Source organism: Thamnophis elegans, chromosome Z (genome assembly GCF_009769535.1).
Source record: "Thamnophis elegans isolate rThaEle1 chromosome Z, rThaEle1.pri, whole genome shotgun sequence".
Lineage (NCBI taxonomy): Eukaryota > Metazoa > Chordata > Lepidosauria > Squamata > Colubridae > Thamnophis > Thamnophis elegans.
The window spans coordinates 121,352,965-121,368,010 of record NC_045558.1 but is presented as its reverse complement, the minus strand read 5'-3'; the positions used below and the strand labels follow the sequence as shown (position 1 = coordinate 121,368,010).

At 48.2% G+C, this 15,046-nt stretch overlaps 1 protein-coding gene across 1 annotated transcript in view; it reads right to left on the bottom strand.

Annotated features, from left to right (window-relative positions):
* Positions 1-15,046, bottom strand: part of LOC116521031 (sacsin-like) — a 41,324-nt gene that overhangs the window by 11,315 nt on the left and 14,963 nt on the right. The window contains exons 5-7 of the mRNA XM_032235637.1: positions 9,329-9,475; positions 2,911-4,366; positions 2,186-2,274 (exon numbers count right to left, since the gene is read on the bottom strand). Of these exons, the coding sequence (XP_032091528.1) occupies positions 2,186-2,274; positions 2,911-4,366; positions 9,329-9,475 (1,692 nt within the window). The remainder of the gene's footprint in view (positions 1-2,185; positions 2,275-2,910; positions 4,367-9,328; positions 9,476-15,046) is intronic.

The window sequence follows — 15,046 nt, the reverse complement described above, 5'->3', positions numbered from 1 at the left end:
GAAGCGAAACATCTTCTTCAAGGAGAAAACAAAGTCCCATTGCCTTTTGAAAAAGCACCTTTGAGACATCTCAGCTGGAGCTAAATAGCTACAGAAGTATTTTTGGTCTGGGATAAAGGCTCTACTGCAGGGGTCTGTGAATGGCCTGAGATCACACTATTGTGGGGTCCTTGGAGGTCTCTTGACACGATTGTTTTCCCACAGACATTTCATTACCCAAGTAGGTAACATCTTCAGTGCCCCAAGGACCCCTTAGCACTAAGAACCTACAGTTCAACCCTGAGCTACAAATATTACCTTCTATAGGTACCCCACTATTTTTCCAGCTAATTGCAGCTGATGATTCTAACAAGGCCACCACAATTTCATTTACCCACACAAGCTCCTTTGACACATCAAGGCCTTGATCATAAAAGGGGTGGTCTATGTCATCGGACATGTATACGTCCAGAAGGGTCTCCCAAGGCAAACAGGCCATGATGGATGTACCAGACTAGTACCAATCACATCTTCCAACCCACATAGGACCAACTATTCCTTCCACATGCCAATACAACCTCAAAAACAGCCTTCATTCTCTGTAGGCTGTAGGGCAACTACCCAGGGGTGGGCTGCTGGGGGTTTGCAGGGGTTCGGGAGAAACTCTAGCTAAGATTCTGTGCAGTTTGGACAACTCCCAAATCCCACTCCTGGGTGGCCCCGCCACACACACACCTCCCAGGAGTCCCCACATGACCCATTTTGGATGCAGGTATGTGCAGGGTGTGTGCAGAGGCTCGGGGAGGGTGAAAAATGGGCCTACTGGAAGTTCAGGAAGGCCGGAAACGAGCCCGTTTCCAGCTTCCAGAGCCTGAGAACGTTTTCGCCCTCCCAGACGCTAGAGAAAAGCCTCCGGAGCCCGGGGAGGGCAAAAACACCCCACCCCCATTGGTGCAAGAGGCCGAGTAGGAGACGTCCACCATGGCCACGTCCACCCAGCAACCAGACAGAGAACCCCTTGCTAAAAAAATTTAAGCCCACTCCTGGAATTACTCACTGAAGCAACAAGACCTGCCCGAACACAGAGGGTGTTAAGACATCAGCAAGTATTGCAGGCCCAATTGGCAAAAGAAAGCTCAGGATTGTATTGGTTGGAAACATGTGGAAGAGGCCTTCATCCTGCAGTGGCTAAAATAATGATGATTGATGATAGGAGGAGGAGGAAGATTCTAACAGGAGAATGTGGATGTGCTGTTGGAATGTGAGTAGCACTTTTACATGCACTCTATGCCTGGTCCAAAATGGATCTGACAGTCTCACATACTTAAAGGACCTCTGAAGGCAGTTTGTGGCCAGAAGTCAAAGCATCTAGTTGACTCTATAATTGCCAGAAAGAGTCTTTGACTTCCTTCAGGAGGAAGTTTCATTTGCTCTTTGTTTTCTATCGGAAGAAAATCCTTAATCCCAGGAAGACAAATCCTCTGCCTTACAGAACCACAAAAAACAGGAAGGAGAATGATTTCCTGCTTCTACGTGCACCAGTAAGTCAGGTGTATCCTACACTGAGCAGCAATTGCAATGTGGAAAGGCTAACTGTCATTCTTATACGGGAGGCCTGTCAAACTGGTCACCCGTGGGCTGGATGCATCATGCGCAGGCCATGCCCACCCCCGGGCCACAAAGGCAAAAAATGTTGTGATATGTCAAAATATTTCACATGATATGATCGCGTTTGACCCCTGTGTTCTAGGGCAGGGGTCTCGAACCTTGGCAACTTTAAGATTTGTGGACTTTAACTCCCAGAATTCCTTTGCTGGCTCAGGAATTCTGGGAGTTGAAGTCCACAAGTCTTAATGTTGCCAAGGTTCGAGACCCCTGTTCTAGAGGATGGTATCTCAGAGGGTAGCTGGTTGCTGTGTCCACATGGGCATGCTTCATATTCTCCTTCAGGTATATTCAATTAACTCCATCTTCTGCAACAATATCCCACTGATGGTGGGAGCTGCTGTCAACTCGATAAAACTGTACCCAACGACTCTAATGGGATATAACAATTACCTCGACGAACATGAATGAGAGCCACAAACCAAGACAACACTACTATTGTTTTAGTTGTAGCTCTTCTTTCTATTCCTCAAAGTTATTCTCACAGACCATTACACTCTCGTCTCTGAGGGGCTCACATATGGGAAAGATAACAACTTACCTTTTTTGGCAATTGCTTCTAAATGGTTCAGCAACACAGGATTTAGATCTTTGGGAAGAAATTGATTGGCCAAACAAGGCAAAAGGATTCTGCAAAATCAAGAGAAAGTTTCTATAAATAAACTGCAAACTACTCAGAAGGCCAAGAAAATGGGTCTTACTCTCTATATTTTAATGTTGCAAATACTACACAGGCCCATCAAACATTAAAGCAATTTGGTTTGTTTACCAAATCGACAAGGTATTAATCCTTGACACTAGCTGCCAGCACCCTGGATGATGTCTGTTTCCCTGGATGTCTTCTTCCATCTTTTTCTAAACAAATAAGTGCGTTTTCAATTTTCTACAAGCCAGCTACCATTCTTACTACCTGTTCTATCTGGGGCCTAGCAATATATTTACAAGTTAAAAAGCGACAGTTTTCCATTTAATTTTCTTTGCTTGCAACACAAGGTATTTTAGAAAAGTACATTCCCTAAAAGATTTAGAGTGTGGCATTTTTAAATGCCTCTGTTGACACTGAGCTTCGGCTACTCTGGAACAAATCAGTAAAGTTTTTCTTTCCTTCATAATTAAAGCATTTTGAATTTCTATCTTGACAGGATTTCAATCGGACTTGATTCAGATAATCAAATCAGGAGCTACAGTGTGTTGAAGGGGGAAGAAAGCTGAAGACAACATTAGACTATTGAGGGTGGATGTGATGGAGGGAGGGTGGATGCTCACCTGGGAAAGTCAGGATTCTCAACATATACAATCTCTCCAGCATCTCCAAAGTGGGTGCAGTGCCCCTTGGCTGTTGGAAGTAGGGGCAGATCCTTCAGTTCCAGGTAACATCCACCTTCAACCAAATATTCCAGCAACAATCTTTTCTCAGAATTGGTGAGACAATTCCAGATTTTGGTAGCATGTTTCAAAGCTCCTGCCACAAACTTGGGTGTGGCCTCCTGCAGTACTGTCCCATCTTTTGCACCCAGTACCAAGGCTTGACGCACATGAGGGGGGGCAGCTGCCAGCGGTGATCCTGCCAAAAGGAGGGCCTTCTCCAACACCATACCTATAGCCTTATCCAAGACGGCCTTTGGCAAGAGGACAGCTTCAGAAGGAGGGAGCAAGCGAGGCTCCCCCTCTCCAACCCTCACCAAGAGTTTCATGTTCCTTAACCTCTGGCATATTTCAGTTACTAAAGGCTTGTACCGGAGTTGTTGGCTATGAGTTGGGTCTGGCCATGCACCATATGGGTCACCGGGACAGGAAGTGGCCAGCACAACCATTTGGCAATAAGCAACAGGCAGCATCTCCTCCATCAGTACGTGGTTCCAGCGGCCCTCAGCCCCCCGTGCCTGGGACCCCTCCTCAGACCACTGCACATGCCTCCTGTCATCGGTGAGTTGAAAAGGAGCACTGATGTGCAGCGGCAATCCAGTGACGTTTTCCTCTGTGGCTGGGAGGGGCAAGACACAGCTAAGGCGCCCAGTGCATCTGTCTTGCAAACAGTAGGCCAAGGATAAGGCTGGTTTGGATTTCACCTTCTCAGCTAGGTCCCACAATCCTTGGAGTGCATCTCTGTTTGCTTCGGCTGACAATACGAGCCACTCACAGCTGGCGGCTTTAGCAACCCCAGTTCCTTGCAAAGCAAGTGTTTTGATGCAGCCACTGGTCTCCAATGTGGCGCCAAGACTATAATCGGCAAATATTTCCGAGATATTTCTATTGCTACCATGGTTAAGAGATGCCTTGGTTGGTTTTGGCGTGTCTTGAATAGCATTTGACTCACAATATGGACGAGTTGAGACATCAGCCTTTAGCAGTTCACAGATGGCACCGTCGGACCCAACTATGCCCAGGGTCAGTTTCTGGATGTTCCTGAGAAACAGCAAACTAACAGGGGCATCATTTAAGAACGAGTGCAGCAATTCCTGCACCCGTTGTGAACTGTAGATGTTGTCTGAGATCTTGGAAGGGCTCTGCCGAATAGGAAAGCGAAAGAGGGTGCCAGGAAAGTAGCCCTCGACTGCTGGGCAAGGTTTCCCAAGGGATTCCAGTGTTTCCCAGAATGGCTGGAATTGATCAGATGCCTCCTCCCATTCCTCTATATTCCACAGCTGACCGCCTTCCTCTAATGCCGTTTGCTGTGTGTCCAGCACTCCCAAAAACTCACCAGAGAGAATTGATGGAAAATCTGAAGGATGAGAAGGAAAGAAATTTAACTTCACAAGCACGAGAGGAACACTCCTACTTCAATTGCTTTCCTCCGTTCTTATTTCAGTCCCTATTAGTCAGTAGTAGCAGCTGCCTTACTTTATCTTAGTCCTTTAACAACGTTGCACCCAATTAATACTTGGACCACGAGGAAATATTGATGTCGTAGACCAGATAACCAGGCAATGTACCCCAAGAACCGTCAAGTGATTGTGGTGGGGCAACATTGTGTAAAACAAAATTGAAAATGGCAGGGAATGGCAAAGGTTAATCATCATTGGATTGTTACCAAGCAAAGAGCAAATGCATTCAGCAGGGTTTAATTTCATTCTACAGCCATGTCCCAAACGTGTTTTTCCAAGAGCCAACTGCACTTTCTACTTTTTCTTTGAAGACGTTTCGCTTCTCACCCCAGAAGCTTCTTCAGTTCCCTTCTTGGATGAGAAAGTGAAGCATCTTCAAAGAAAAAACACGAAGTTCAGTTGCTTTTTGAAAAAGCACCTTTGGGACAACTATCACCTGGATGACTGAGAACCCCCATAGATATTTAGCTGGGCACTCTACAGCTGTGTTTCTCAACCTTGGCAATTTTAAGATGTGTGGACTTCAACTCCCAGAATTCTGGGAATTGAAATCCATGCATCTTAAATTTGTCAACATTAAGCAATACTGTTCTAGGGCAGGGGTCTCCAACCTAGCCCCTTTATAACTTGCGGATTCCAACTCCCAGAATTCCTCAATCAGCATGCGCTAGCTGAGGAATTCTGGGAGTTGAAGTCTACAAGTTATAAAGGGGCCTAGATTGGAGACCCTGGTATAGAATGTCTTCGCTTTACTGGGTGCCCACATATCACATTAGATTCTAACAGCCATTATTTTGAGCTAAATCAAACCTGACAAATAACATTAAGGCTTACCTTATTTTTTAAAGTATAAAATGCACCTTTTTCCCTCAAAAAGAGGGTAAAAATCTGGGTGCATCTTATACACTGAATACAGCATTTTTGGCCCACCGAAACCCCACCCCTTTGCAAAAATGGATGTGAAGAGGGTTTGTGAGGCTTGCAAAATGCTCCTGAGGGCTGGGGGAGGCTTAAAAGAGTAAAAAATGGGCCATTCCCCCACCAGCCCCCAGGAGCACTCAACAAGCCTCACAAACCCTCTGCACACCCTTGGTTTTTTTGCAAAAAATGGTCTGTATTTTTGCTCATTCCTTCCCTCTCCCCCAGCCCCCAGGAGCACTCTACAAGCCTCCCAAAGATCTGCACGTCCCCCCCCCTTTTTTTGTTGCAAAAAATGAGGTGTGCTGAGAGTTTGGGAGGCCTGCAGAGTGCAAGAACTTTTTTATCATGGTGCATCATATATTCTGGTGTGTCTTATAGTCTGAAAAATACGGTAGTTCCCTATACAAACCGTATTGCACTAAAACAGAGGCATTACATTCACAGTAAACTACAATTGGCTGGATTTGCACAAATCAATAAATGATAAGCCATAATTGATAAATCAGGCAGCACAGTGTGATTTGTTTGGTTTTAACCTATGGTTAAGGCAATGTGCAAAGCTAAACATTATTTCATTTTCATTTCATTTATTAAGATTTATAGGCCGCCCTTTTCCCTGAGGGGACTCAGGGCGGCTTACAATCACGGGGAATGGGGTGCAATATCAAAAAACAAACAAAATGTGAACAAAAGAAAAATAATAAAACACAACTTTCATTCAACAGTCAACACTCGGGCGGGTAAATTGGGAACCTATCCCCAGGCCTGATGGGAGAGCCAGGTCTTGAGGGCTGCGCGAAAGGTCTGGATGGTGGTGAGGGTGCGGATCTCGACGGGGAGATCGTTCCACAGGGTCGGAGCTGCAACAGAAAAGGCTCTCCTCCGTGTAGTCGCCAGTCGACATTGACTGGCGGATGGGATTCGGAGGAGGCCCAGTCTGTGCGATCTAATCGATCGGAGGGAGGTAATCGGCAGAAGGCGGTCTCTCAAGTACCCAGATCCACTACCATGGAGTGCTTTAAAGGTGGTCATCAGTACCCTGAAGCGCACCCGGAGACCGACAGGTAGCCAGTGCAGCTCGCGGAGGATAGGTGTAACGTGGGCGAACCGTGGTGCGCCCACTATCACTCGCGCGGCTGCATTCTGGACTAACTGCAGTCGCCGGATGCACTTCAAGGGCAACCCCATGTAGAGCCCATTGCAGTATTCCAGCCTAGAGATCACAAGGGCTCGAGTGACTGTTGCGAGAGCCTCCCGGTTTAGGTAGGGCTGCAACTGGCGGACCAGGCGGACCTGGGCAAATGCCCCCCTGGTCACAGCTGACAACTGGTGGTCAAAAGTCAGCTGTGGATCCAGGAGGACTCCTAGGTTGCGGACCCTATCTGAGGGGTATAAAATTTGACCCCCCAGCCTAAGTGTTGGACCATTAGCCAAATTGTTGGGAGGGAAACACAACAGCCACTCGGTCTTGTCCGGGTTGAGTACCAGTTTGTTAGCGCTCATCCAGTTCTTAACGGCCTCAAGACCCCGGTTCATCACGTCCACCGCTTCATTGAGTTGGCACGGGGCGGACAGATACAGTTGCGTATCGTCCGCATATTGGGGGTATTTTATCCCGTGCCTCCGAATGATCTCGCCCAGCGGTTTCATGTATATGTTAAATAGTAGGGGGGATAAGACCGAACCCTGCGGCACCCCACATGTTAGGGGCCTCAGGGACGATCTCTGCCCCCCGACCAACACCGACTGCGACCTGTCCGAGAGGTAGGAGGAGAACCACTGCAAAACAGTGCCTCCCACCCCCACCTCCCGCAGTCGTCGCAGAAGGATACCATGGTCGATGGTATCAAAAGCCGCTGAGAGGTCAAGGAGAACCAGGATGGACGCATAGCCTCCATCTCTGGCCCTCCAGAGATCATCGGCCAATGCGACCAAAGCGGTTTCTGTGCTGTAACCAGGTCTGAAGCCGGACTGGAAGGGGTCAAGATAACTAGCTTCCTCCAAGGCCCGTTGAAGCTGGAAGGCCACCACCTTCTCCACAACCTTCCCAATAAAGGGGAGGTTGGAGACAGGACGAAAGTTGTTTAAAATGGCTGGATCCAAGGATGGTTTCTTCAGGAGGGGTCTCACCACCGCCGTTTTGAGTACGGCGGGGAAGTGCCCCTCCCGAAGGGAGGCGGTCACGACCGCCTGGATCCAGCCATGTGTCACCTCCTTGCTGTTGGCAACCAGCCAGGAGGGACACGGGTCCAGAATGCAGGTGGAGGCACTTACAGCTCGAATGGCCTTGTCCACATCCCCAGAGGCAACATCCTGGAACTCAACCCAGAGATGATTTGCCAAGTAATCCTCCTGTGTCTCGGCTGGATCTACTGCGGTGGAGTCCAAGTCCGACCGAAACCGAGCTACTTTGTCCGCCAAGAACTGAGCATAGTCCTCAGCCCTACCCTGCAAGGGGTCTCCCGCATCCCTCCTATTAAGGAGGGAGCGGGTTATCCTAAACAGGGCGGCTGGGCGTGACTCGGCGGACGCTACCAAGGCAGAGATGTGTGATCTTTTGGCAGCTCTTAATGCCCGGATGTAGTCCTTGGTGCAGGTAGTCAGAAGTGCTCGGTTCGCCTCGGACTTATCGGACCTCCAAAGGTGCTCTAGGCATCTCCTCCGGCGTTTCTTCTCCCGGAGCTCCTCGGTAAACCAAGGAGGTCTCCGGGATCCACTGACCCGGAGGGGCCGTAGTGGCGCAATCCGATCAAGAGACTCCGACGCCGCCGAATGCCAGGCGGCAACCAGAGTCTCCGCCGAACTGTGGGCAAGAGTATCAGGAATAACCCCAAGCTCCGTCTGGAACCTCAACGGGTCCATAAGTCGCCTGGGGCGGAACCACCTGGTCGGTTCCTCCTCCCTACGGTGGGGGTTTGGCCTCCGGAAGTCAAGCCTCAGTAGGCAGTGGTCTGACCACGACAGGGGTATGATCTCATTACCCCTCAGACCAAGATCACACATCCACTGCTCCGAGAGGAATACGAGGTCGAGCATGTGACCCGCTGCATGGGTTGGGCCCCGAATTACCTGGGTCAAGCCCATGGCTGTCATGGAAGCCATGAACTCCTGCGCCCCATCAGAGCGTTCACCGAGCGATGGCAAATTAAAGTCCCCCAGAACTATAAGCCTGGGCAACTCAACTGCCAGCTCGGCTACTGACTCGAGGAGCGAGGGGAGGGATTCTGCAACGCAGTTGGGAGGCAGGTACGTTAGCAGCAAACCCACTTGACCCTTGAGGTCCAACTTTATCAGCAGGGACTCACACCCGACAAGCTCCGGAGCAGGGACCCTACGAGGTAACAGAGACTCCCGGATAACAATAGCCACACCGCCACCCCTTCCCTGGGCTCTCGGCTGATGAAGCACCTGAAATCCCTCTGGGCACATCTCTACAAGGGGGACTCCTCCTTCTGTGCCCAGCCAGGTTTCAGTAATACATGCCAGGTCTGCCCTCTCGTCAACAATTAAGTCCCGGACGAGAGGAGCTTTGTGTACAACAGACCTGGCATTTAGCGACAACAGCCTGAGACCAGGGTCCTGACTACTCGCGCCATCTGGTCTTGGAGTGGGGCTCATAGGGCCGGAAGGAGGGATCTCTGTGATGTAGCGAACCCTCCTTCCCCGGTAATGGCTAGCCCTAAAGTCCCCGCCATGTCTGCCCCTGCACATTAGAGGATACTTTTGACAAAAACCAACAACTCCTCCCTTGTCTAAAATATTGGGAATGTGTCTTGCTGGATTTCATATGCACAAAGCAAGCACAGGACTCCATTTTCTCAAAACACTTCAGAATTTTGGCAGTGGTGGTCAAGCTATGCACAAGGAATTATTTTCAGAAATGTCTGTTGATTTTGAAATTTGCTCTCTCCTAAATCAAGCCATGCAGAGCTACTCACCAGTAATATGGTAGACAGAATTGAAGCCTAAGCCGAATCTACCAATAGTAGACGGATCATCTTCCTTATGACTGATGCCAGGACTTTTGATCCCCTCCCAGTCATCCTCAGTGAAAATGCCATTATTGTAAGCCAGAAGTGCAGGTCCTAAAAGAGAAAAACGTGAACTTAAACATAGTCCTTTGTAAGAGATTACAGGGTCAAAAAAGGGAGTTTATTTTTTGTAGCATTCCACCAGGGGTGGGTTTCTCGCCCCGTTCCAACCGGTTCGGTTGGAACGGGGCCGGCGGCATCCTCGTGCACGCGCGCAGTGCACGCATGCGTACTAGCATCTGTGCGATGCTCCAGCTGCTCCTGGAGGATCGCGCAGGCGCTGTATGCGTCCTGCGCATGCGTGGAAGCGCAGAACTCGTCAAAACCGGGTAAGGAGCGCGGGTGGGCGGGAGGGTCCTTCGCCATTCCCGGAAGTTACTTACTTCCAGGTTCGCCGACCAACCGGTTCGCGGGGACCGCCGCGAACCGGTTGAAACCCACCCTTGCATTCCACCTTCAAAAGTCATTTTCCCAGCCCACTTTTGCCATTTTCCAGCCCCTCTACCCCATTCACTCCTCTTCTTCATTTCCGCCAACTTCTGAATGCTTCACGTCTGCAGGGAATTCCAATAGGGCAGTCAATGTTACCTCCAACCAATCACAGAACATAAACTGACATTCAGTCAAGGCTCCACCCACCCCACCCCAAACTATCAAAACTCCTTCTTAAGAGCCGTGGTGGCTCAATGGTTAGAATGCTGCACTGCAGGCTACTTCTGCTGCCTGCCGGCTGTCTGCAGTTTGGCAGTTCGATTGTCACCAGGCTCAAGGTTGACTCAGCCTTCCAACCTTCCAAGGTGAGTAAAATGAGCACCCAGATTGTTGAGGGCAATATGTTGACTCTGTAAACCGCTTAGAGAGGGCTGTAAAGCACTGTAAAGCGGTATATAAGTCCAAGTGCTATTGCTACTGCTTCACACACCCATGCTCCCAGGCTATGCTATGTTCGACCATTTTGCAAAAGTTGTGGTTGTGCTGTGAAGAGAATGCTTCCTAGCTGCCTGCCAACTAAACATTGACTATTGAAATGTGCTCTACATGGAGCTACCCTTGAAGAGTATTTGGAAGCTATAGCTGGCATAGCAGATACTATATGGGGTCCCTAAAGTGGCCCATGTGATACCACTGTTCCTTATGCTGCACTGGTTGCAATTTACTTCTAGGTCCAATTCAAGGTGTTGATTCTTGCCTGCAAAGCCCTGCATGGAATGGTCTAGGGCTAGGCTATCTGAGGAACTGTGTTCACCCCAATGGGATTTGCCCACCCACCCACCCCAACTGAAGCAAGATGCTGCAGATCCTGTTGGTTAAGGAATTCCAGCCAATGGGGTCCAGAAGAAGAGTCTTTTCTGCCATGGCTTCTATGGAATACTGTACCTCCAAGGTGAAATCTACCCCACTCTTTCAGCTTTCTGAAGGGCCTGAAGACCTGGCTCTGCCAACTGGCTTGGGATCCCAATGGGGGTGTGTGTGATTCTGGGGATGGTTAATGAACTAAGATAACTCCACCTCCTCCCCATACACATCTTGCTCCCTTCCTCCTCATCTTATTAGTTTTAAATTAATTTGAGTATAAATATTTATTGTTTTCATGTTTTATCATTTCTATGATTGCAAGCCACCCAGAGTTGCTTCTGGGAGACATCGGCGGTCTAGAAGTTTAAATCCTATCCATCCATCCATCCATCCATCCATCCATAAATTCCCACTCATAATTGAGATAAGGAAAGGACCCAATTCTGTAGCCCGGTAGCATCCTGTCAGGCCTTCAGGCAGGAAAATAAAAAACCAACTGGGCTGGGATTTTAGGAATAAATAATTGTAGTAAAGTAAACTTGAGTCTAACTCTTGAAAGTTTATGCAAGTTTCTCTCTGCCCTATCTTATAATAAACATCAAAGCATGATTATTTTGATCTTCTTTTTCACATTCCCCCTTTTCTCAAGGCTTGCAATCTTTTCCGGTCATTAAATACCACTCGTTCAGCATTTAAGTTTGAACAGTTGCTGAATGAGTGGACATTAAATGAAGACTATCCTGTTTCCCCCAAAATAAGACCTGGTCTATAAGGAGCATTAAGTCTTATTTTCAGACAATGTCTTTCACTGTGTTACCTCATGGCGGGGACATCAACAGCCCTGCCCAGGAGGAACCTGTGTGGCTTCTGAAAGGCCTGGTGGTGAAAGGGGGGCCAGGAGCGCAGTGCGTCAATCTGGAGCTCATTTCTTGGCTGCAGAGGCCTTTCCTGAAGGCCTCTAACAATGAAGTGCAGAGGCAATGCGCACAAGCGGTGGCAAATGGCTGTAGAAGTGGGTCAGCAAAGCAAGGCAGGTGTCGTGGTGTGGGAGGCCTGACTGCAACTATCCTAAGGTAAGTGGGTGCATTCCTCCATCCCCACCCAAGCTTGATTTTTACCTGTGCGCCTCACCACATTTTGTGCCACCAGGTGCACTGGAGTGGGTGGCGTCTTAACCAGGGTTTAATTTTGGGAGTATGGCTTTACATTGGGCATAGGTGTAAAAGAATGAGGCTTATTTTCAGGATGTGTCTATTTTTGAGGAAATATTTGCCTCAAAACTGGATTTGAAGACCCAACTAATTAACTCAGATTTACAGTTAGTCTCCAAAAACGCCATTCTTGGCAGCCTTCCCAAGTGGGCCAGATAGGAAACACGCCCAGATGAACTAACTCTACTTTATTGTAAGGCTACATTAACAGAGCCTTGCTAGTTCAAAAGTACAAGTCTCCTGCTGTCTCCCTTGCAGCCTTCAGGAAGATGCCTTTCTGAGTTTCTTTCTCCACCCATTACGCAGCAGTGGACCATATGCTGTCTTATCTGACCATTCCCTGACCATTCCCTAGGCAACATCTCTTCTTTCCGCCTCCCAGAGTCATTCTCATATACCGTTAGTTCTGCAGTCCTGCTGCTAAAGCTGTGGGCAGCAATTTTTGTGGGGCTACCTACTGCAGACCTGTAATCTGCTGGAAAGGAAGCAGAAGCTCTTCAGCTCCTGCCAGGGCTTCCCAGGTAAAACCAGATAGGGAACAAGACTAGATGGACTACCGAATTTTTCGGAGTATAAGACACACCTTTTTTCCTCAAAAAAGAGGCTGAAAATCTGGGTGCGTCTTATACATTGAATACAGCATTTTTTGCCTCCCGAAGCCCTGCCCCTTCACCAAAATGGCCGTGCATAGCCTTATGGAGGCTTTCGGAGTTCCTGGGGGCTGGGGAGGGCAGAAATGAGCAGAAAACAGGCCATTTCCCCCCCCCCCCCAGCCCTCAACAGCACTCTAAAATTCTCCATAAGGCTATGCATGCAATTTGTTTGACAAAAAACAGGCCCGTTTTTGTGAAAAATAGGCCGTTTTTGCCCCTCCTCCACTCTGCAAGCCCCCCCAAGGCTATTCATGCCTTTTTTTGGGGGGGGAAAGGCCCATTTTCGTGAAAAATGGGCCATTTTTGGGAGGTTTGCAGAGTGCAAAAACTTTTTTTCTCTTTTGGAAAGCTCTTTAACTGATTGATGAGAATTACATTGATCAAGTGCTGTGCAAACAGAAGAAACACCTATCTACTCTATTTCTCTCTTTCTATCCTTCTACCTACCTATCTTCCTATAAACTCTCTCTCCCTACCTACTGTATTTCTCTCTATCCCTTTATCTACCTACATACTTACCTAACTACTCTCTCTTTCTCCCTACCTATCTACTGTATTTCTCTCTCTCCATTTCTCTCTCTCTATCCCTCTACTTACCTACCCACACTCTCTCTCCCTACCTATCTACTGTATCTCTCTCTCTCTCTTTCTATTTATTTCTATCTATCCCTCTACCTACCTAATTACCTACCTATCTACCTACACACTCTCTCTATCTCTATTTTTCTCTCTCTTTCTATCCCTTTATCTACCTACCTACCTAACTACTCGCTTTCTCCCTATCTTCTGTATTTCTTTCTCTCTCTCTCCCTTTATCCATTTACCTACCTACCTACCTACCTACCTACCTACCTACCGTATTTCTTTCTCTTTCTCTCCCTGTCTATCCCTCTATCTACCTACCTACTTTTAAAAAAAATTTGCCTCTTCAAAACCTTGCCGCGTCTTATATTCCGGTGTATCTTATACTCCGAAAAAAACAGTAAGTGTAAGGCCACATTAACAGACTCTTGGGAATCTCAAAGCACAATCTTCCTGTCTGCCGCTTTTAACTGCTTGATCCATTAAGTCAGGCCCTTCCTCAGTTTCTTTCTGCAACCTTTAAGCCACCGAGGGCTCCTGCCCCTCATCTGATGGTTTCCTAGGCATCCTCTCTCCTTCTCTTCCCCAAGGTCAACCATTCATTCCATTACATCAACTTCTATACTGGAGGTAGTGAGGTGGTCTTTTTGGTGCTGGAAGAAGTGGCACCAGGCCCTCCTGCTTCCCCCTTTGTTCCTCCCCAGAAGGAAGAATAGCTCTTTTGTGGCCATTTCTCTGATCCCAGGGAGCTATGGCATTGCGGGAATGGGAAACTGACTATAAGCGGCATGAGAAGTAAGCCAAAAATGATTCCATTCTGGTAGATCTCTAGTCTCACCAATTTCCTGGAATCAGAAAACTAACAGAAGATCCAGTCTTCTGTGGAACTGACACCAAATGAGGTACAAGTAACCCTTGACTTACAACCATCCATTTAGTGACTGTTCAAAGTCACAACAGCCCTGAAAAAGTAGCTTATGACCAGTTTTCATTCTTGCGACCGTTGTAGCATTCCCCACGGTCATGCGATCAAAATTCAGACACTTGGCAATTGACTCATATTTATGACGGTTGCAGTGTCCCGACATCATATGATCCCCCTTTGAGACCTTGTGACAAGCAAAGTTAATGGGGAAGCCAGATTCACTTAACAACAGTTTGACTAATTGAATAACTTCAGTGGTTCACTTAACAACTGGGGCAAGAAAGGTCGTAAAAACAGGACAAACTCACCTAACAAATGTTTCACTTAGCAATAGAAATGTTGGGCTCAATTATGGTCATAGGTCAAGAACTATCTGTAACTCCCCTCCAGTGGTGGGTTACAGGCGGTACGCCCTGGTACGTGCATACTGATGCCTGCTGGGAGCACCAGGTACCGTTCCGAAGGGTTCGTCCACCTGCCTGCTCTCCTTACTGGTGTTTGAGCGGTTTGGGGCTTCTGCGCACAGAGCGTACTGCGCATGCGTGATGCTCCGCCAAGCAGCTGGAGCGTCGCAGAGGCATCACGGGCAGTAAGTACTCATGCGCGTGTTGAGCATGTGTGCTGCGTACGTTCATGTGGTGGACGGCTGGCCCCGTTGCAGCATACCAGTTGCAATTGGATCCGGAACCCACCATTGCTCCCCTCCCTCCCCCTTTCTGCGTTTGAGGAGATAAGCCCTATTTGGCTTCACTGCATAGGCAGAATACGGGTTGGAAATGTCATCATCACTTTGCATGAGGTATTGTTTTCTGCCAGCTCCTGCACTGGGCAAAGGCTCTTTCCTTGCTGCCACGGGGCTGTGTTTTAAAAAGATTTACTGGCAAGGCTACTTAAGAAGCTGCCTTGAGAGGAGAGAGTGAGGAAGGAGTTCCGCTAATGGAAAAAATAACCTAAGCCC